Genomic DNA, 21,658 nt, shown 5'->3' on the forward strand with positions numbered 1-21,658 from the left:
TTTTTATTTTTCCTTTTTTTTTTTTTTCTCGCCAATATTTGGCTTGTGCCAACATTTCCTGCCTGATATCTCACTTTGGGCAGCAGAGCTGGGCACATGATGGCCAATGATGACAAGTGAATGGCAACCCAATGCGACACAGCGAGCCTGGGTCACGAATAGAGCAGCGAGGCTGCTGAGTGTGCACCTCAGCCTCCCAGAGATCTTAATCATGCCTAATTTGTGTTGGAGGCTAAATTCAGTAACTCCCGGAGGCTTTGTAAGAGCAAAGAGCACAAATAGAAATAAAACCAAAGGCTTGTACCACAGAAATCTCCTAGGCTAAACTGAAAACAGATTCTGGCAAAAGATTTCTCTTTCTTAATGCAAAGATTTGAAAGGAGGGAATCAGAGGCAGTCAACTCCTTTCTGAGGATCTGAGGAGTTTCTTTATATACCTCCATGTGAAATCTGTTGGTAAAGGAAGAAAAAATAAAGTAATGCTCCGAAATAAAATTTGTACAGATGTAGTCTTTTCTTTTTTTTTTGTGAAATGACATCCTGTTTCTCAAGGAGTTGGTGTAGCCTTTAGTCAGCCTCGTTTCTTACGGTTCTCTGTGCTTTGCATGGTAATTAGCTCTGTGCGTTATCAGCAGCGCGATGCTCCCGGCTGTTTCTCCAGCAGCTGCTGCCGTGCTCCTTGGCAGCAGCTCCTTGCAGCCTCCTGCCTGACGATGTACCACCGCACGTGTGTGCGCACACTTACTGATCCCCTGCCCACACTGGTTGATATGCAAAGGCAACGGGTACAGCAGCTTTGCAGGGAGAAGAGGCTCGAGTCTGCTTCCCCTAACAGTTCACCAAGGGTCGCCAATATTTAGCTATTATTTTCTCCAATATGGTTCATTGGAGGGCCAGAGAGGCAAGTTTCTTATGAAAGACCTCAAAATGCAAACAAGCTGGATTCATCAATGTCAGGATGAATACAGGGTAGCAGTTCAGCAACTTAGGGAACAGCAGCCTCAAAACCTTTTTTTTTTTAATTATTCAAACATTTATTGTGCAAGTGTTCTGTGGAAGGACTGCCCTGTGTAGACTGCAGGCACTTTGACATCATCTGTTTGCAGGTGCTGCATCATGTAGGCAGCACCAGCACAACATTGTATGGATCAGGCAGGTCCACTCATGCAAATACAGCTCTGTGCAATTTGGTGCCCACAGGTAATGCAATCCCTGCTTTTAAATCAGATTTCAATAAATATTTATTAGGTTTTTGTTTGTTTGTTTGTTTGCTTTGTAGTTATAATACAACCATGAAGTTATATTCAGCTTGTCAGGTTCACAGGCAGTGATGGTTCCCCTGTAGTGTAAGTAGAGATATAGTGGAGAAGAGAAGTTTTAAGAATGAGAATGAGGAGTCTTTTCCAAATCCAGGGCTCAGACACCTTTCAGACCTGTCCTAGGTCCCACAACACTCTGCATTGTATTATACGATAACACAAAGAAAAACATTATGGCTGCAAGCCACATGAAATAGACTTTGCCTGTTGTGTGTAAAACATGGCCTCTAACTTCTCCACCCTTACTCTAGAAACTTTCATATTAACAGTAATGGAAGATACTTACAAGCAAGTCAGGATTCAAAGCAAAAAGTAAATTTATAAATTTATAAATTTATAAATTTATAAATTTATAAATTTATGTTTGGCATTCAAAAGATGAAGAACAAAGAGGATGGTGTAGAAATCATTTGCTTGTTTGTTTGTTTTTTCCAAATATTACTTTAATTTTTTTCATAGCGTCTTTGGTCTTGCATTTCCGGATTTATTTTTGCCTTTTGAAAGTCACTGTGATCATACTAAGAGAAGTGAAAAGATTTTTTACTCTCCACCCAGAGATTTGATTTGCTGGGGAGTATAGCTATAGTTTTAGTTCTGTGGTAATGGAAAGTGTGATTTCTTGCAGATGAACATCTGTAGCCTTATTTCATTACACTTCTAGGAGGAATATTTAATTTTGAAACAGAAGCTTGTTTCTAAACCTACTCTGAAATATCCTGTTGCCAAATTTACCTTCAGTTACTTTGCCTTGACTAATAATAATAATAATAATAATAATAATAATAATCTGTATTTTAGCATCTATGCATTTTATACAGCATAAGGTGATAGGTCATCTCATGCCTCCTTGTATAAGATGGCAATGGAGGAGAATAGTGAACTTTTTGTAGGGCAGCAGATTCATTGCTCTGCAAGCAAAGCACAGAGGATCAGGAATTTACGCTCCCCATTGTAGTTAGTGGGATCATAGAATAGATCAACTGAATGGTTTGGGTTGGTAGGAACTTTAAAGTTCTTCTTGTTCCAACCCCTCTGCCATGGGCAGGGACATCTCTGACTAAATCAGACTGCCCAAAGCTCCATTCAACCTGACTTTAAACACTTCTAGTGATGGGGCATCCACAACTTCTCTGGACAACCTGTTCCAGTGCCTCACCACCCTCTGAGTGAGGAATTTCATCCTAATATCTAACCATAATCTGCCTTCTTTTAATTTAAAACCATTACGCCTTGTTCTATCACTACATGCCGTTCCTTCTGTCATGGCATCCCTTCCTTCTATCATGTCAATGGTATGACTCAGCTTGGTGTCATCCAAAAACTTGCTAAGAGTGCACTATATTGCATTGTCTATGTCATTAATAAAGTTATTAAACATTACTAGTCCCAATATGGATGCTCCATGGAGAGGGACACCACTCACTGCTGATCTCCACAAGAATATATGCCAGGCTCTGGGGAAGGAAAAGAATAAAATAGAGGGAAACCCACACAGAAGAGACAAATAAAAAATAGCTAATACAATTTCTAAAAAGTCTAAACTATCCAGAGATCATCGTGCAGTTTCTAAATGCATGTTTCTGTCTGTCCTGTTAGCTTCATTAACAACATGAACCATTTTGTTTGGTCTCCTACCCCAGCGGCAGGGAAGGTGGGACACAGCACTGTGCAGCTCATGGAGACACTGGTGTGATGAGAACAGGCCTGTCTGAATGATACTGCAGATGCTCTTTAGCTTCAGTACACAGGACACAAGTAATTCTACACAGACTGACTTTGTAGTACACTTAGCTCCTTTCCCTTTGAAATCAGCGGTGTAACTCCCGGTGACAGTAAAGCTGAAAGATGTGTTACACCAAGAGTTAATGCAATTCATTTGTCTAACAATCAAGGGCCATACTCAGCAAAGATCAGCTAGAGTGCTGGCAATAAAGACCTTATAACTTTTTATGAATTGGCGTGAAATAACAGCCACAAAAAATTATGAAACATAAATTGTTCCCTAGCATATGCATGGCTGTGGTGCTTCTGACCTTGGTTACAGGTGCTAGGCTATGGGAGGCTGTGAATTCAGGCCTCCTTGGTGACACAGCTCAAGCTGGGGAGTGTCAGTGATGACATTCAGGAACACAGACTGGCTGATTTTATCATTTGGGTCTGGCAGGCACAAAGACGCCCATTTCTGAAAGTTTTTGAGTACCTAGATACAGATAAGGCACAGAAGTATGGTTTCCAGCTGACAAGGACATGGTTTAGTGAGTGATATTGGTAGTAGGGTGATGGTTGGACCAGATGATCTTGAAGGTCTCTTCCAGCCTTAATGATTTCTATGATTCAAAAACTCTTTACTTTGGGAATTTTTCAGGGAATTTCAAAGCACCACAGAGGGGCTGAGGCTGTCAGGGCCCTCTGGAGGCCACCAGGCCCAAGCCCTGCCCCAGCAGGGCCACCCAGCGCAGGATGCCCAGGTCCATTTCCATGCGGCTTTGGAGGGCCTCCATGAAGGGAGACTCCACAACATCTCCAGGCAACCTCCAGCAGTGCTCAGACACCCATGACATAAAGAAGCATTTCCTGGTGTTTAGACAAAACCTTCTGTGTTCCAGGTTTTGCCCATTGCCTGTTATTCTGGCACTGGGCACCATTGGAAAAGCCTGGCTCTGTCTTCACTGCACCCACCCTTCAGGTATTTATAGAGATTGATGAGATCCCCCTGAGCCTTCTTTTCTCTAGGCTGAACAGTCCCAGCTCCCTCAGCCTCTCCTGGAGAGATACTCCGGTCCCTTCAGCATTTTTATGGCCCTTTGCTGTTCTTTGTTCTTCTTTCCAGTATGTCCACGTACTCCCTTGTACTGGCAGGCCAGAACTGGACACAATATTCCAGGTGTGGCCTCACCAGTGCTGAGCAGAAGGGAAGAATCACACCCCCTAACCTGCTGGCAGCACTCCTCCTAAAGCAGACCAAGCTACAATTAGCTGTCTCTGTGGCAAGGGCACATTGCTGGCTGATGCTCAACTCGGTGTCCAGCAGAAAATTTCATGTGTTGAAGTAAACCCCCCAGAAAATTTGCTTGATGCAACAGCCACTTGTATATTGTGGAGAGCTGCTGGAGATGGGCAGCCCCTCAGCTTCAGTACCTCCATCCCAGCATCACGGTGTGCCCTGTCTTCCCAGTTTTGCTGGCCAGTGCAAGCAGAGCATGGGCAAGGGGCAGCAGGAAGGGTGGGACCACAAGCAGACACTTCTTTGCTGGAAGAAGTCAGGGTCCCAGTGGACAACTGAGCAAAGCATAGAGGATGGTACCAACAGAGATAGCTGCTCTGCCAAATCCCCTATTTACCCTTTTCAGAACAGCCCCAGAATGAGCCGCATAATTCAGGAGAACTGAATTCCTGTGCACCCTCAGCCCCACAGTGTACAGTCTGGGTTTAGGGGTCAGCATTTTAGGGAATCACAGCCTTCTCACAATGGCCATGCTGCCTGCACAGTACTCAGTGTGGCAGCTTGTATCACAGCCCCTGCAGCTCTCCTCTCAACATCATTGCTGCCCGTACACTATATATCGTCAGACTTCACATAGGCAGTATTACCACAGAGTCTTCCCTGAACAAAGGATACAGACAGATGTTATTTATTTAATATAAATAAAGGCACATATTGGATCTATGTGCAGGCACTAACTGTTTTACTTATGCCTACTTATAGGCAGTATATCTGAAACAGCATGAACCACACACAAAAGTGGCATAAACAAAATCCTATGAATTTATACAAATATGTGCCAGCCATATGTAAACATTGCAAATATCACATCTTCCTGTGGTGATGATGGGGAATAATTTGAGAATATTCAGCAGTGCAACTTTTCAGAGGCTGGAAAGACTTGGCCTCATTTCGAAACTGTAATAGAGTTTTGAATATATTTCATGTGACAAGCGTGTCCTCAAACCTGCTATTTGTTATTTCTTTTTAAAACACAAACAAACTCTTTTCTCATTTTGTTTACAGGACAGTGGAACAGGAGATAACAGCTGCATTGAAGAAATATTGCGGGTAGGAATTCTAAAAAAAATATTCTCTTTCTAGTACCATTTTGTTTACTCTAAAAAGGCAAGAGAACAACAAGGATATTGCAATTACTGCTGTTAAAAATATTATGCTTTTAGATTGTGATCTTTCTAAGGAACAAGTAGGCAAAAATATTTAAACACAACAAAATAAATAAATAAATAAATAAATAAAAAGAATTGAAAATCTGTGTTAGCAACCTTCTAGAGCCTCTGGATTTCGCTGCTACTTTGTGCCAGTGTGGCTGACCTTCATGCATGCAGAAGCAGATAATGGGATAAATTATAAACTGAAATGTACAACAATGTTTCAGGTTTACAAACCATGCAAAGTGCATGTTTCCATTAATCATGACTGTCAAAAATCTTAATTTTGAAGGGAGGTCTAGGAAGGTCATTTTCCACCTGGATTTAATTAGAATCCATTATGTAATGTCATTATGTCCATTATGTCCATTATATAATGACAATGTGCAAAAAATGCAGTTATTTCCATATTTCATTATTATTTCTTTTATCCTAGTAATTTCTAGTTTATTTTCATGGAGCAAATTAATACACACCCAGACAGATCTGAGCTTGAATCAACTTTGATATTGATTATTTTCTGAGGCAGACAAACTAATAAACAGTGAACCATTTTTATAATTTTAACTCCTGTTCTTTTCAGTTCTCTTTCTACGCTGATAATTCAACAATTTGCAGTGCTCATATATCAGACATAAGAGTCAGTAAAACACCAAACCAAGTAGAAGTAATGTCAAAACCTCCCTATTATCCTCTGTGCATCCACAACTTGGACAGCCACTACCCAAATATTTCAGATTGCTTATAAACTACAGGACTATAAATATTTGGTTTAGAGATTAGTAGTGCATTAAGACTGCTGTTTCTAAAGGCATTTCTCCATTCTCCATGAATATGTTAAATACAGCTTTTAATTCTTAAACTGGACAAAGAGTTTATCGAAGGGTGATTATGATGGATTACTTATGACTTCACTGGCAGAGCTTTTAGTTAGCTAACATTTACAAAGTAGGCTTTTGTAGGACTGAACTGCGTATTCAACAAGCCTTAGCCCCAGTCCCTGTTGTTTTGTTACAAATTAGTAGCAGACAGTATAATTCATGAGAGCTTTTCCCATTTTTCATGATGCACTGGGTATATAATGTGGTGTGAGGCTCATTCGCCCCTTTTTAATGCAGGACATTAAAAAAAAAAAGCAGTGAAAGAAGCCAGTCTTCCTCCTTATAAGTGTGAATTGTTCAAGTAAAAAAAAATGGAGAAAAGACATGGTTCCTGCCACGAGTAGGAAAGTGGCTATATGAGAGGTCCTAGTCTCGTACAGTCTCATATGATGCAAAGTGCACCGTATGACCTAGGGATTGTAAGGTACATCTTCAAGCTGGTGCTGTCTCTCTTCTTCAACTCTTGGGAACATTCCTCAAAAAATATTTTTATGAAGCTTCATGATAAAACATGCAGCATGTTCTTGGATGAATAGGACCCTTTTCTTCATGAGGATTTATTCACAAATTCTTTCACTTTGGTTAAAAACTGAATAAATCAACCCACTACAAGCAGTATTGCCAAGACCTCTTTTTCATTTCTGAACAGGTCATGGTGCTAGCTGCAATCCGGCCTCTTTCTGAAGAAGGCAGCTTAAGAACAAAAATACCCACCAGGGTGCCTGGGTGAGGAACTGGACAGAATAACTCTTCCTTCGAAGGACTGCCGAGCTGCTCTGCAGGGCACTTTTCCCAGTGTCCTCCAGAGCAACAAGCTCCTGGGTCCTCCAGCATCTTTTACCTTTGCCATCTTGTTTCTGAGTTAACATTCTGAAAAGTCAGGTTCAGAATACCTTAAAGCACACCAAGTAATACACAGGGTTTTCAAACCTGGGAGTCTGGATCCTCACAGAGCAGGAGGTAGTAGGCAGTTTAAGCATACTTAGAGCTCAAAAGACACACTTCACATCAGTGTATCCCTATCTGCTGAGGCTTAAAATACAGAGTGCACCATTTTCATCCTCCAGCTCCTGTCCTCACATGATTATCAGTCATTTTGGATAACCTCTCCAATCTGCCCATCCTCCATGTCTGTAGCCTGGATATCTCTTTCTATTCTGAACTTCCCTTGCAATGATTTGTCTGAAACTAAGCGTAAATCTTGCAGACTGCTACTCTGTGGCATTTCCAATTGAAGCTCTTTATTCACAAATGTATAGTTCTGGTGTAAATTCTCTCTAAATTCTCTCAACAAATGTAATGTTACCCATGTCCACTCACGCTGCTGCATGGATCATTTTCCTAGCTTGATGTCATAGGATCATAGAATCATGGAATAGTTTGGGTTGGAAGAGACCTTAAAGATTGCCCAGTTCCAACCCCCCTGCCATGGGCAGGGACACCTCCCACCAGACCAGGTTGCCCAAAGGCCCATCCAGACTGGCATTGAGCACCTCCAGGTATGGGGCACCCACAGCTTCTCTGGGAAACCTGCTCCAGTGCCTCACCACCCTTATAGGAAAGGATTTTCTCCTTGTATCTAATCTAAACCTACCTTCTTTTAGTTCAAAGCCATTACCCTTGTCCTACCACTACACTCCCTGACAAAGAGCTTTCCTGCAGGCGCCCTTTAGGTACTGGCAGGCTGCAGTCAGGTCTCCCCAGAGCCTTCTCTTCTCCAGGCTGAACAACCCCAACTCCCTCAGCCTGTTTTCCCCTCCAGCCCTCTGATCATCTCCATGGCCTCTCTTGTGCTGAGGGCCTCAGAGCTGAATGCAGGGCTCCAGGTGGGGTCTCACAAGAGCAGAGTGGAGGGGGAGAATCATCTTCCTCTACCTGCTGCCACACTTCTTTTGATGCAGCCTAGGATACTGAGTGCACTCAGTCCCACTGTCCATGTCACCGACAAGGATGTTAAACAGTGCCAGTCCCAATACCAGCCCCAGAGGAACACCACTCATTACTGATCTCCACCTGGAAATTGAGCCACTGACAGCAACTCTTTGAGTGCCATCATCCAGCCAATTCCTTACACACCGAGTGGTCCATCCGTCAGATCCATGTCTCTCCAATTTAGAGACAAGGTTGTCATGCAAGACAGTGTCAAATGCTTTGCACAAGCCCAGGTAGATGATGTCAGTTGCTCTTCTCTTATCCATTAGTACTGTAACTCCATCACAGAAAGCCAACAGTTTTGTCAGGCATATGTCTTGCCCATATCACATTTGTCTTTGCATCTCATCACTGTCATCTCCTTCTCCATCACACGCAGTAGAGCTATTTCTTTCCTCTTTTAAGGCCTCAAGTCTACCAATCAGTGCTGACATGTTAGCTACCACTTTAGCACACCCATTAATGCCAGCTTCTGTCACCCAGCAGTGTGCTAAGTTTTGCATGAATTAATTTCTCCCATACTTCCCATCAGATCAGGGAAAACACCTTCCCAGTTACCTCCATGCCTACTTTCAGATCCCCTCTTGAGAGCTTCCCTTTTCACAGGGACAGTGGAAAACCAGTGGTGAGCTCAGGGGTATACCTCTGTTTCCCATGCTTGAACATTGCTGTCCCACATGTCCCTTTCACAGACCAGTCAGGCCAGATGTATCCACCTGCTCTCTTTTATCTTGAAAAGTGAGCTTTCTGATAATACAAAAGCCATTCTTAGGTAATCTCACAGTACAAATCAGTATCAGCAGTGGTTGTTGTTTCTGATGGTGCAAACAGCAACAGTAATAATATGCCATAGCTACTCACATCATAAATTACTGGCATACAGACATTTCCAGATACTGTACTCCAGGCCCTCTTCTTGTGCTGAACAGATCCATCCACTTTTAACACAGATTTTCTGGTTTTCAGAAACAAGGAAAGTCATTTCTGTGTCTTTGTTGGAGGTGCTGTTCGCATAATAAAGCTAAGGTTTACTTCTACTAGGACAGAAGGTAGGCAGGTCCCATAAAGGTGTCCAGAGGCAGAATGACGAAAATCCAAGGGAGCTGCAGCCCTCCTTGTGTTTCCCTCAGAAAAGATGCCTCTTCACTGGCAAACTTAAATGTGATGATCTTGAGGTCTCTTCCAACCTGGAAAATTCTGTGATTCTGTGTGATTCTGTGTTTATTACAGGAAGGGCCACTTTCCCTTTCTTTTCTGGCTTTACAGAACATCAGCAAAAGGAATAAGATGCTTAAAAATGTATCTTTTTAAGGAACACCATTATAGCTGTCTCTTTGACAACACAGAGCAGAAAGCATCCACCCTGCTTAGATACTGCATTCCCTGTGTGTCAGATCTTCCAAGGGATAGACACTTCCACAGCAAGCCCCAGGTCATATTGAAGGTCCCAGTGAAGATGAAGGGCAGTAGAAGGAGTAACTCACACCTGCTACAGCTGCTTCCCTGTGTTTCCTTTCCCTGGTGTGTGAGAGGAGGCCAGGGCTGGTTTGTGCACAGACCCTGTCTCCCACAGGTTCCTGGGCATGGCCAAAGCTAACGTCTACTTGGGCTTCCAAGTCAGTTTAGGAATAGCTTGAAAATCACCAAATCTAATCTTGCACTAACTGTGATGGGAATGTATAGTTTTTGTGCTGTCTTGTGCAACGCAGGGTGCCACGACGCAAGTCTAGCCTTTTCTGGTGTGTTTTTACTGCACGTATCAGAGCTCTGTACACTTTGTAAATCGAGAGATCATTCTGCGCAAAACAGCGGCTTCCAAAGAAAGCCCCCAAGAACTGAGGCACAGAACTGCTTCAAGTCCTGAAGGAGGTTGATTAACAAGACAGTAACCCTGTCGAGATTGGAGCTGTTGTAAGGACTCCCGCTGAGTTTATAATCACTACAGGAATCCTGAACCTAATCTCACCCCGTGCACTAATTCAGAGCAACTTCTTCAAAGTGTAGTGACTCCTCTGTCCAGCTGCAGGCACGCACGTCAAGGATAGAGCGACTTCTAAGGAGAGACTTCGAAGTAAATAACTGCAGTAAGACCAAGTTGCAGATGTAATGTCAAACTGAGAGAGAAAGGATGCGTTACTTGACTGTAGCCATAAAAAGCAATTCCTTGGAAGCTTTTGCATTGTAGGTGGAGGACATGGCAGAAAACTTTGAAGCGGAAAATATGAGTTATACTACTCAAATATCCTTAATTCCACTGTGCCCTGAGCATTTGCTGCCCGAACTGCTGAGACATCTCCAAAGCTGATCTATTCCCTGCCTCTGCTAGAACATAGGCTTGCTAAGTGAGATTCATAATTTTGGCTGGTTTCTATTTGCTTTTATTAGTGTGTGAAACTGTATATTCTGTTATTACTGATGGGCTTTGGAGTAAATGTTTATTTTGCTGTATTACATGCAAAAAAAAAAAAAAAAAAAGAAAGAAAAAATGGGAGCAGCAAGGATCTTGCCTCTCCACTAAGTTAACTGTTGAAACCAATATCCGATACATTCAGATATAAATTCAGAGTGTATTTGCAATGGATTTAAGGAGAAAGAACATGTTGGGCGTAGGCGATCCAGGGTTTGTAGGATAAGTGGTTTGAGATTGATCTTCCAGTCTTAGCTGTGATTTCCTAGAGCTGCAGTGGCTTTGTTGAAAGGAAACCCACATGCAGTCTGAGCTCTGGGCCTTGTGAATACCCTCTGTTTTTTTGGGTTGACGTGAGAGGTGTCATTAATTGGGGAGGGATGGATGTAGTGTGGAGTGCTTGGCCTGCAAACTTGGCTGCAGGAGGCAGAGCCAGTGGGAAGCTGATGGAGCTTCCCAGAGCAACAGAGCACAAAGCAAGGACTGCAGGGAAACCAAACACAACCAGTCAACACAGAAGAAACCACCTCCTTTGGGACAGCAAGGAGCAGTGGGGAGGCAGGATGGAGGACAGATACTTTTTTTTTTTTTTCAGGAAAGAGAGAAAAATAAGCTAGGGAAGCAGTGCAAGGACTGAGACTGCAGCTGCAAACATGCCAGAGAAGGATAACTGCTTGGTGCTGCAAGCCTCCTGTGCAAGATCAAGTGCCCTCAGGTGCCCTTACAAATAGGCTGTGACTCCCCTTGGCCACAGGACAGCCAGCCACTTATGAAAATATGGCATTTTAAATGTGATGGCTGCAGTGAGTAATTTGCTTGAATTTCTTTACCTTGTAAAACTAGTCAGAGTATGTAAAACACAGGACTCCTTATTTGAGCAATGTAAAAAAAAAAAAAAAAAAAAAAAAAAAAACTGAATGAAAACAGCATCTAATTCTGTATTTTTCCCTTTCCCCACTTGGGATCCCTTGGCTCATTAGCAGCCTTGCTAATTCTTTAGCAGAAAGCATTAAGGATCAACCCATCAAATATTCAGGGTTTTTTCAAACCTGAACAGCCATATGTGCCATGAGATCAGCTGCACTCCATCAGCTGATTGAATTAAAACAAGAGCAGAGGTAAATTAGAAACTGTCTGCACAAGACAAATCCTGTGAAAACATGAAATCCTACCAAACACACTGTCACTGTGAATAAGCATCACAGTCAGCGGAGCACATGTCAATACTTAGAGGGGAGAAAAATCAGTTTCTTAGGGGTAGGTTGTTAGTTCAACAACTGTGAACTGCTGCCTTGTAAATGTTAATGACTGTAAGATCCCACTGGCTTCAGTTAAGCTCCTGGTGGAGTCGGACATGTGAAGAATTACAGAACACAAATATGGTAATCAGCCCTGTATTTCTAACCTTGCTTTCCAGCGCAGAGGGAAAAGCCCACAGGTGGAACAGGACCCACTTTGCCGCACTGCACGAGTACAGGCGTGCAGATCAAGAGCTACCCCTGTGCAAGCAGCGTGGTTTATTGCAGTCTCACTGCTGGAGAGAGGCTGCTGGGCAGCTCTGGGAGGAAGGTGGGGAGGCCACCCTCAGCATGGCACCTTGATGGGGAAATGCAGATTGTTTTTTTGTGTCTGAGCCCAGGGGGATGCTGCAGGGAGAACCCAGCAACTTCAGGCAAAAGAGAAGCGGTGGGGGAGAGGGAAGGTATGAAAATCTAGAAGAAGCCCCGATTTGCTGACACTACCTTTCTTGTTCTGTCTCATAGAGTACAGAAGTACTCCAAAGTGATAGAATTGCATTAAAAATGTATCAGAGGCATAAAATATCATTCATTTTCACTGTAATCTTTCAGAAGAACTTTCACAACACTGCTTTGCTTTCAGTACCCTAAATTTCAGAGCAATTCAAGCACAATTTTGGCAGAAGTATACCATTAATTGCATTTCTTCAATATCATTCTTTTTGTATTTCTTGCTCAAACAAATGAAAAATCATACTGAAGAGTGTTTAGAAAATGTGCCATTTCAACAAGGGCACTAAAACTCAGAAACATTAAGCCACAGTTAACCCATCTAATTCAACCTCCAAGAACGTTGTTCTTTCTATCACACCATGACATCCAGCTCTTTTGTTCAATACCTTTTCTACAGCAATTTACCTAGGTCAGCTTTCCTCCAGCCTGTCAGCCTGGGTACCTCTGGTGGTGTGGATGACAGCCCTGTGGAGCTTCATCGAAATCTCTGCCTGGAGCTCATCCAGCTTCTCAGTGAGAATCTGCAGTCCTACCATACCTTGTGCTGCTGTAGCAAAATTAGCAACCATACCAGAGCTAGGTGAAGATATTTTGGCTTTGTCCACGTAAGCGGCAGTGACTACAGAGCAGGCATACCTTTGTACTCCGTCATCCCTCTGACTCATCAAACCTTGGCAGCTTTCCGGGTGCACCATCTGTACGTGGTGCCATGGCCTTTCTCTGCCTGTCCTCTACTGGCAGCGTCTCTTTATTACCTCTTTCTCCATCCAAAAGGCTGTGGGGAGACTCCTCACTTTTCACAGCTTTTGTTCCTTGGAGGTGGCCCCAGACTGGCTTTCTCAGATTATCGGAGTCTCTCTCCAGGTGATCCACTAGTCATCATCAGCCTGTCTGAGCTGAAATTGCTTCTGGTTTGGGCACCATGCATTGGACATCCACTTTTTTGCCCACATTGTGGCTTTCATTTGTCAATAAACATTCACAGCCCATTTGTCAAACCTAGGCATGTCTCTTCCCTGGCCCTGAGCATATAAAATGGCTCTGCAATACAATACTAACAGGGATAATGTCAGCCAACTGTTAATTAGTTGTACGTCAGCAGACCCCCTGAATTGCCACACTTACATTTTTGCTGTGTTCACTGTCATTGCTGAAACCAACGTGTCAAAGCAGTCTGAGGTTTGTAGTACATGGCATTATGCATAGTTTGTTGTGTGCTATGCATTTAAACCTTGAACTTAATGAATCTCGGTGTCAATGAAAAATATCACTTTAAAAAGGCAAAAACTATAAATAGTTTAGTGGAAATAGGAGATCAAGCTAGCAACCCTTATGGTGGGAATAAGACTTACAATAAATGCCACTCAAAGGTAACCTCTGCTTCAGTCTCCTGGGTCCTGACGGGACATGGAGGCTCTTTCCTGTGACATTAGCCATTCACACAGTGGGGCACTGGCAGTTTCGTGCACAGCAAAATATGACCTGTTTTGCATGGAATGGAGTGGTGCAGAGGAAAGAGACACGTATTCTTTTTAGAGCGTAAGTATCTGATGTGTGATGGATTTGTATTAGGAAGAGGCAGGCCATTATAAAAGAGATGGTGAAACGCTACCATGCTAATGTGGTGGAATTAATTTTCCAAATTGCTGTTTTGTAGTGAGTGTGTACACCCTGTTATTTGACAAGGAGAGAGAGAATCCAGAATGAATTATCCAGCCTCTCTGCAATACAAAAATAATACAGTAAAATACTTTCTAATTTTTTCCTCTGTTTAGAGTGTTCCACAAAGCTGGAAAAGAGGCACAATCACCATCTTGTTCCAATACAGATAAATGATTCCTTGTTATTAATGGCAAAGGGCCAGATAGATCCTCATTTTGTCTCTCCCTGCCGCAGCTCCTCTGAGGCCAACAGAATTATGCATATTAATACCAGAAAGGATCTGCACTATCAGTCCTAATGAAAGAAGAATAAAATTTGGGTAATCGCAGATATTCACACTGCTATGAGCCTGAGGTTTGGTGCCTTCAGCTGTCAGCTTTAGAAAACAACCTACTTTCTACTCCCATTGCTAAGGTTCGCTTAAAATGAAGTGATACCACAAAGGCAGCGTGACTTGAGATGGGAGCATCCTCCAGTATGCTGAGAGGAACCATCCTCCAGAGGCTTTCTTATTCAATGTATATTCTCCCATATAAAATTTCTGAATTAATTGAAAAGTGATCTATTTTCTTCCTGGATTACACTGGGCATTATGCAAGCTGGATCATCAGAGCAATGCAGCAAGATGCTGTTATGTGGTGTACTTTCCACCCAGGCTAATGTTTCTGTTTTCCTCATCATGTAGCCAGTTATGGCTGTAGAGTAGGGGAAGGACAGACAGAGGTCTTCCTGTAGTGTGTGCACGTTCTGGGATGTATGCTGCAGTTGTGGCTGCAGAGCTACACAGTCGCTTCCCTACTGTCCCCCATGCATAAGGATACAGCCCTACAGACCTACTGATGGCCCCATACTAAGATGCATCTCTGAAAACCTGCATTAGCTTGGCTTGTGGATTTCAGTGGTCGTTCTTACATGTGTACTTTGGCCATGTGCCTTTTCCTGTCTCCTGTGCTAATATTTTCAGTAGACATGCTCTTATATCTAAGAAATTGCTGTGTGGTGCCTGATTTTCCACAACTGAAGACGATCGGTGGGAGCACTCCTACCACTCTGTCCCATTTTGGTCTGACCCAGGAAGTGTGAGCTGTCTGTTTATGTCTCAGAGAGGTAATTTCCCTCATTTGGGAGCCGAGACAAATATTCTGTTGTTAATCTTGTTTAATCATATTTAGGAGCAACACATGAGCTAAAAGTTAGCTTCACTTGGCAGAAAGACCAATTAAGGAAATTATGGGAGAAAAGAGGAGCCTGTTAAAGGGAAATTAAATCACTTTCAAGAATATTCCATTGCAATGTCTATACTAATAAATAAAATGGACTAATAACCATTCTCTTGCCCTGAGGCCAATCAGCATAGCATGGCTCATGTCCAAGGAACTAAACTCTCTTACAGCCACAAAGCAGAGCGGTTTCACCCAAGCTGCCTGTGCGGAATGGCTCCCAGGCATGCATGGATTTTATCTGCATGAGCTGGCCCAGGTCACAACTTATTGGTGTCAATAATTTAATAATATGGACAATTGTGAATCAATGTTCAGGTATGTGGCCCCGTGGTGTGTTAGGATAGGTGTGGTCCAGCTTTTCCATGCAATGTGCTAGGCTTCCTTCCGTCTTGTACAGAAACTCAAAGACCCTGGAGAATAAATACAGTGCTAGCCATGCTGCAAAACTTATGATTGGAAATCTTAAACAGTTTTAATTCCATATATTTTGGCGTCTTTTTTCTTTTGTAGTTTGTTACACTTGGGACATAGTTAGTTGTTCATTTTGTTGTTGTTGTTTGGTGTTTTGGTGGTTTTTTGGTTGGTTGGTTGGTTGGTTAGTTGGGTTGGGTTTGGGTTGTTGTTTGTTTGCTTTGCAAAATTGTGAGAAGTAAAAAACAATTTTGAAGGAAAGAGAAGAATGTACAATCATTGGTCTACATGATTCAAAATGCTCAAAGTCCATAGAATATTTTGGGAGGGACTGACTGAATACCAATCAAGTTTTGACCAACCGAAATGCCATAGCAGCTGTCCTTTATGGTTAGTGCTAAATGCTGTTTTCTGTGCATGGTGCATTTTGTCATTCTTAGGGTTACTTTAGGTTTACTAGATCATGGAGTAGAATGCTGTCAGGTGTGCTTCAAAACTGAAATACTTGGAAAAGACCCAATTATTTCACGTAGTGATTATTGATATCGCCCTAAATAACGATGTTCTGGACTCAGTTCTTCAGACTGTAACATCGTACAGCTTATAATGAAGATGGTGATAAACCATCACACTTCTGACAGTTTCTGAAAGCTTAATTTTTGCCAACAGAATTAATTTAATTAAAAGTACGTGTCCCTTGCAATAATATTGACTACACTTAAAGACACCAAGACATAAAAGGGCTTACATATAAACTTCAGTTAAAAAAACATGCAATTTTATATAGAAATTGCAGACCTGTCACTTTACCCTTGGGGAAAAGAAGTTATTCAGAACAATAACAATAACTTGGTGGGAGAGAAAGTGGGCCTCATGCAGTAAAAAAGTTTCTTTCCAGCTGTGTGGGTTTTCCACAGGCTTTTTCTTATGAATCTTATCAAGTTATTTGTTATTTACTCATGAATGCTGAACAAATATCGAGCAAATACAAGACATTATTAATTTCCCTAGCATTGCACGTACGCATATGTAATGGTTCATTATAACCCCGAGTTTTCAACATATTCCAGTGTAAACGAGAAGAGCCAATTAAAAAAATTGTAGACCCTGATCCAACCTTTGTTGACTTCAGATCCTGATGTTGCATTGAGCACCAAAAGAGAAAATTATGCCTATTAAATCGAGTAAACATTTTCTTCATTTATCTGGGTGGCTTTTTTCTGTCAGTGAAAACTATTTTTTTTGCTAAAAATGCCAACCCTTACAAACTTAATGAGTATTAATGAAAAGCTGGAATAATTTAACATGGACAAAAAGAGGGTAATTTTCCTTAGACGTTTCGTTAGTATGAACTGAATCCTAAAAGGCCTATTCTCCTTGTGGTTTGTCAGAATAATTCTCATTATAGTCAATAGGAACCAGGTATATATGCATCAATAGCAGAAAAGACTGCTAAATATAGTTGCTGCCGTGGCAGCTAGTTCTCTCTCTCGTTCATCAGATGCGGAAGCTGAAAGCTGCAGCAGCCTCACACCGCAAGAAAGATGAGGCCTGAAGAATTTTATTTTTTTTTTCCTGGGAAAAAGAGGTATGAGCTCAATTTCCAGGCTCTTTAGACCTTTCCTGAGTGGATGAAGAGTCTGCAGCCTGCTGTGTTTGGGCCAACGTGTGGTCAAGCTTCCCTGAGCAGAGCAGGCTACCAATATTAGACATGTATGTCATGATTTCCAGCATATGTGGCCACCATTGCAGACAGACATGCAGGTTCTGCAGTTGTTCCAAAAGAATTTTTTTTTTACTTTTTTTTTTTTTTTTTTTTTTACCCTTTAGCCAGAGATGTACATCTCTAGGGAAAGCAATAAAAGATCTGCATGCTTTGCCTTGCCTAAATTTCCCCATCATTTTTTCTGTCACTCCTCAGCTGTCTTGCTTCTCTACATGACATTTCCACCCTATCTTCCAAGCTCAGCCTGGTTTTCCCTCTCCCCTCCCTCCTGGGCAGCAGCGTCTTTCATCCTCCTTGGTGTCTCCCTGCTCAGAGAGCTGCCCCTAGGCTGTCTCCTCCTAAACAAGCTGCCTTTGTCTTCTAGGCCCCTGGGGTCTCACAGGAGTCACTTAGGCTCTGTGATTTTTTTAAGACTCGGGATTAGTATCTGATATCTTTTTTCTCTTGTCTGGGATTTTCTGCTGTCCAAATCTAGACCCCCATGGAGGGGCAGGAAAAAAAAAAAAAAAAAAAAAAAAAAAAAAAAAAAAAGCCCTTAACCTTTTGTTTTCCTTGGTTAAGATCTATACAGGTGCTGATAGCTATTGACCTTTTCATGGGCAGACATTAACTTCTTTTCCTTGTCTTCATAGCACATGGAGTATAAAGCATTACAGAGTAAAAAACAGCCATAAGGAGTTCATAAATTATACATAGGCAGATTCCCCAAATCATCATGCAGTCCCTTCTGCAAAAGATGCTCTGTATCAGTTATTGCTTTAGTTGTTTATGTACCTTTCTATATCTTCTCTTTTAAGCTTTCATGGATTCACTGATTTTTTTTTCTCTTTTTCTTTCTTTCTTTCTTTCTTTCTTTCTTTCTTTCTTTCTTTCTTTCTTTCTTTCTTTCTTTCTTTCCTTCTTTCCTTCTTTCCTTCTTTCCTTCTTTCCTTCTTTCCTTCTTTCCTTCTTTCCTTCTTTCCTTCTTTCCTTCTCCTTCTCTCTTTTTTTTATTTTATTTTCTTATTTTTTTGGTACTTTCAGTGAGTTCTGATTTAAAGTAATTCAATGGGAATCTGCATTCTTATGCCTCTCTCTGTCCCTTTTTCCCAGTAAAAAACATGCAGATTGGATGGACAGGTGGAAGAAGTTCTCAGCTAAAACACAGACTTGCAGTCTTTGCTTTCAGTGTCCCATTTCTTGAACCTATGACACTGGGGAAGGACCAAGCCAGACCGCCTGTGCTTTAGGCACTCTCATGTAGCCCCTGGCACTGTTTCTCACTGCAGCAGCTTTGCAGACACACAAGACTGTGAGCCGAGCTTGAGAATGTCCCTTCTCACACACTTCACTTGGCAAAAGCTAATTCAAAAGTCATATGGCACTGAAAAAGCCATGCCAGCTAAATAATGTATGCTAGTACTGGCAAGCTCAACATACACTGAAGTGGGCTGGTCCATGATGCATTTTCTTCTGTCTATTCAAGTGCCAAATAATCCTTTATTTGGCCAAGAGCCATAGGAATGGTTATCATTGCAGAGCACATCCTAGAAACCTTGCAGAATTTGGGGCCAGTAAGAAGTGTCTAAGTATGGTGAAACCATAGTTATATGTTCCTGTATCATGTGCAAGTCCTCAACTTTTCCACAAAAGATACAGCTCTTACTTAATTTTTAAGGATACGTGTTATCCTAAGCATGAGTTTTTCTATAGTAATGATAAAATCAGGTCTTACAAGTAAAAACTTAGGTGTCTTTAAAAAAAAAAAAAAAAACAAGGTAAGGATTTTAAAGCATTGTTACCTAGGCAAATGCATTTTTATGGAGCTCATATCCCAGAATAAAAGAATAAAAAGAATAAAAAGGATAAAAAGAATAAAAGAACTTTAAGGATCCTACAACTAAAAGTGTGTTAAAATATATGAAAACTGAGCATTCTGCAAGGCAAGGATAATGGCAATTAAATGCTGAAGCCAGTAGAGATAAAAGAGAGAATGTAGCTGGTCATACACCCTTCCATCCTAGCCATTCCTCTCTGTCTCACGTCTGCTCTGTGGCTGCTAGGCACCTAACCCAGAGTTCAGCATGCAGGCAGCCAGCTTGAGCGCCCCTTGCAAAACAGACACAGAAGAGGCCAGTGAAATCTTTATTGACAACCAAACTCTTTGCATTAGCTCTGAGCAGAAGGGATGCATGAACCTCCTGGAAGATCTAAAATGTGAAATGTTTTTTAAGGATCTGCAGAATGAAATATATTTTTCAACAAAATGCCGCTGGTCCATCTAAACTGGTGCTGGCTAAGGGGTACTTCTAACCTCACGTGTCTGTATCCTGCCTGTATAGCCCTGCATGCATCAACACATGCAAGTATCCTGCACCACGGTTTCAGCTCAAAACAAAACAAACAAACAAACAAACAAACAAAACCACCTGGATTCATGAATTGAAAAGAGTCACAATATAGTTCAGCTGGGTCTCAGATCTGGAAGGTGGGAGGACAAGGAGTGTGGAGAGCACTACAGGGATTTTGGACTAAGCCAGACATAAACCAATATGTTCCAGAGCTACCAAATGTTTAAGTTATTTATCCTTAAATAGAGATAAGGTGTGAGAAAATCTATAAAATGCACAACCGCATTTCTCTGTGAAATTACAGAGTTTCTTCTGTTTGGAATAATGATTGTAAATTCCTCAGTATCACGGAGACTATTTAAGGTCACATCTACCAAAGCATATTTGAAGAAAGTTCAGACCCTTTGCGTCTGCCACTTACATTCTGATTATCTGTCTGGAGGCAAAGCTCCTCATTTTGGCGTGTAATGAATAAAATGCACAAGTGGAAGGAATCAAGATAATGAATTTGCAGGATAATTTTACTAATTATCTTGTTGCTGATCATAGAACCAAGCTGCTGCAAGTCAGTCCTTCCACAGTTATTAATATGCAATGCCTTAAGCTGTTCTTGTAACATTTATTACTCATCTCGCTGGCTCTACACTAGTTGATAGATTTCTATTAAATTTCTAAAAGTGAAGTCACTAGCAAGTTCCTTGTTTTAAATGTAACACGGTAAATTATACAGATTCACCAAAGTGTACAGTAAATGAGAGCATTTAAAATAAGATGTTTTCTACTGCATTTGTGTTAGGTGATGAGATGAAATTTATCTTGCCTTGTTGTAGTTATTTGTTGATAGGTATCTAACCTGCATTACGAATTTAATCTCCCTGTGTCATGGGAGAGAGGCTGGGACAAATTGTCCTCTGGAGATGCCTCTCTCCCCATTGATTACAGAGGGATTCCAGTCAGTTGACAGAAATGGGCCATGAACTTTTTTATGACTAAAGCGATGAGAGATGAAAGCTTGTTGTTGAGGAGTGATAAATAGGAAACTTTTCGACAAGAAAAAATAGAAATAAGTGATAGTACAATGAGATAATGATTGCCCCCCAAACAGTTTGGTTGGCACTGTTTAGAAGAAGATAACTGGAGAATGCAGCCCTGGAGTCCATAATGATCATCTGCCTTTGGAAACAGCTCAAGAACACAAGTAAGCATATATCAAGGCAAGCCACTGATATCCCAACTGCAGCAATGTGACGGACAAGCTTGGGAGTCACGGCAGGATGCTCAGTGCAGCTTAAGGGTAAAGGAACAAATATGAACAGAGATGACTGAAGATGAAAAAAAAAAAAAATCACGTTAAAATACATACAACAAAGACAAAAGCAAACACAGCACTGAGAAAGTGACCAGTGGGATTTTACTTTTCTCTTCTACACCCCAAATGACCAGAAGGAGCTCACCATTGGGACAGCCTCCTTGCTGCCCAGAGCAGGTCAGAGCTGTCTCCCTGGTTTCACTGACCAAAAATTTGAAAATCTGTGTGCTGCCTTTGTCACTGTACCCTCCTCACACCCCCTCCAGACCTGGGAAAGCAGCATAGCAGACCCCGTCCCTGTACCCTCATTTCTGTTTCATCCTAACCAGGTTCTGCAGCTACCTTGTCTCTACCTTGTTCAGTATTTGGTTCACTGCCCAAGTGATGGAGAACATTGCAAAGCATATACAGTTTTTGCTTAGAAAAAAATAAAAATTATCCCAAAATATCCATTCAGACTATTCCTGCAGCAAGCTAAAATACCATAAAGTTTTTGATAACTAAATCCATTTGGTGTTTTATCTCTTCCTTCAAATCATTTCCCTTAATATT

At 41.7% G+C, this 21,658-nt stretch overlaps 1 protein-coding gene across 1 annotated transcript in view; it reads left to right on the forward strand.

The window, feature by feature from the left end:
- Positions 1–21,658, forward strand: part of AFF3 (ALF transcription elongation factor 3) — a gene marked incomplete at both ends in the record, with an annotated part of 325,435 nt that overhangs the window by 143,364 nt on the left and 160,413 nt on the right. Inside the window, one exon of the mRNA XM_084282865.1 lies at positions 5,329–5,373. Within this exon, the coding sequence (XP_084138991.1) occupies positions 5,329–5,373 (45 nt within the window). The remainder of the gene's footprint in view (positions 1–5,328; positions 5,374–21,658) is intronic.

The sequence above is a fragment of the Netta rufina genome (genome assembly GCF_964035555.1).
Source record: "Netta rufina genome assembly, chromosome: 1".
NCBI lineage: Eukaryota > Metazoa > Chordata > Aves > Anseriformes > Anatidae > Netta > Netta rufina.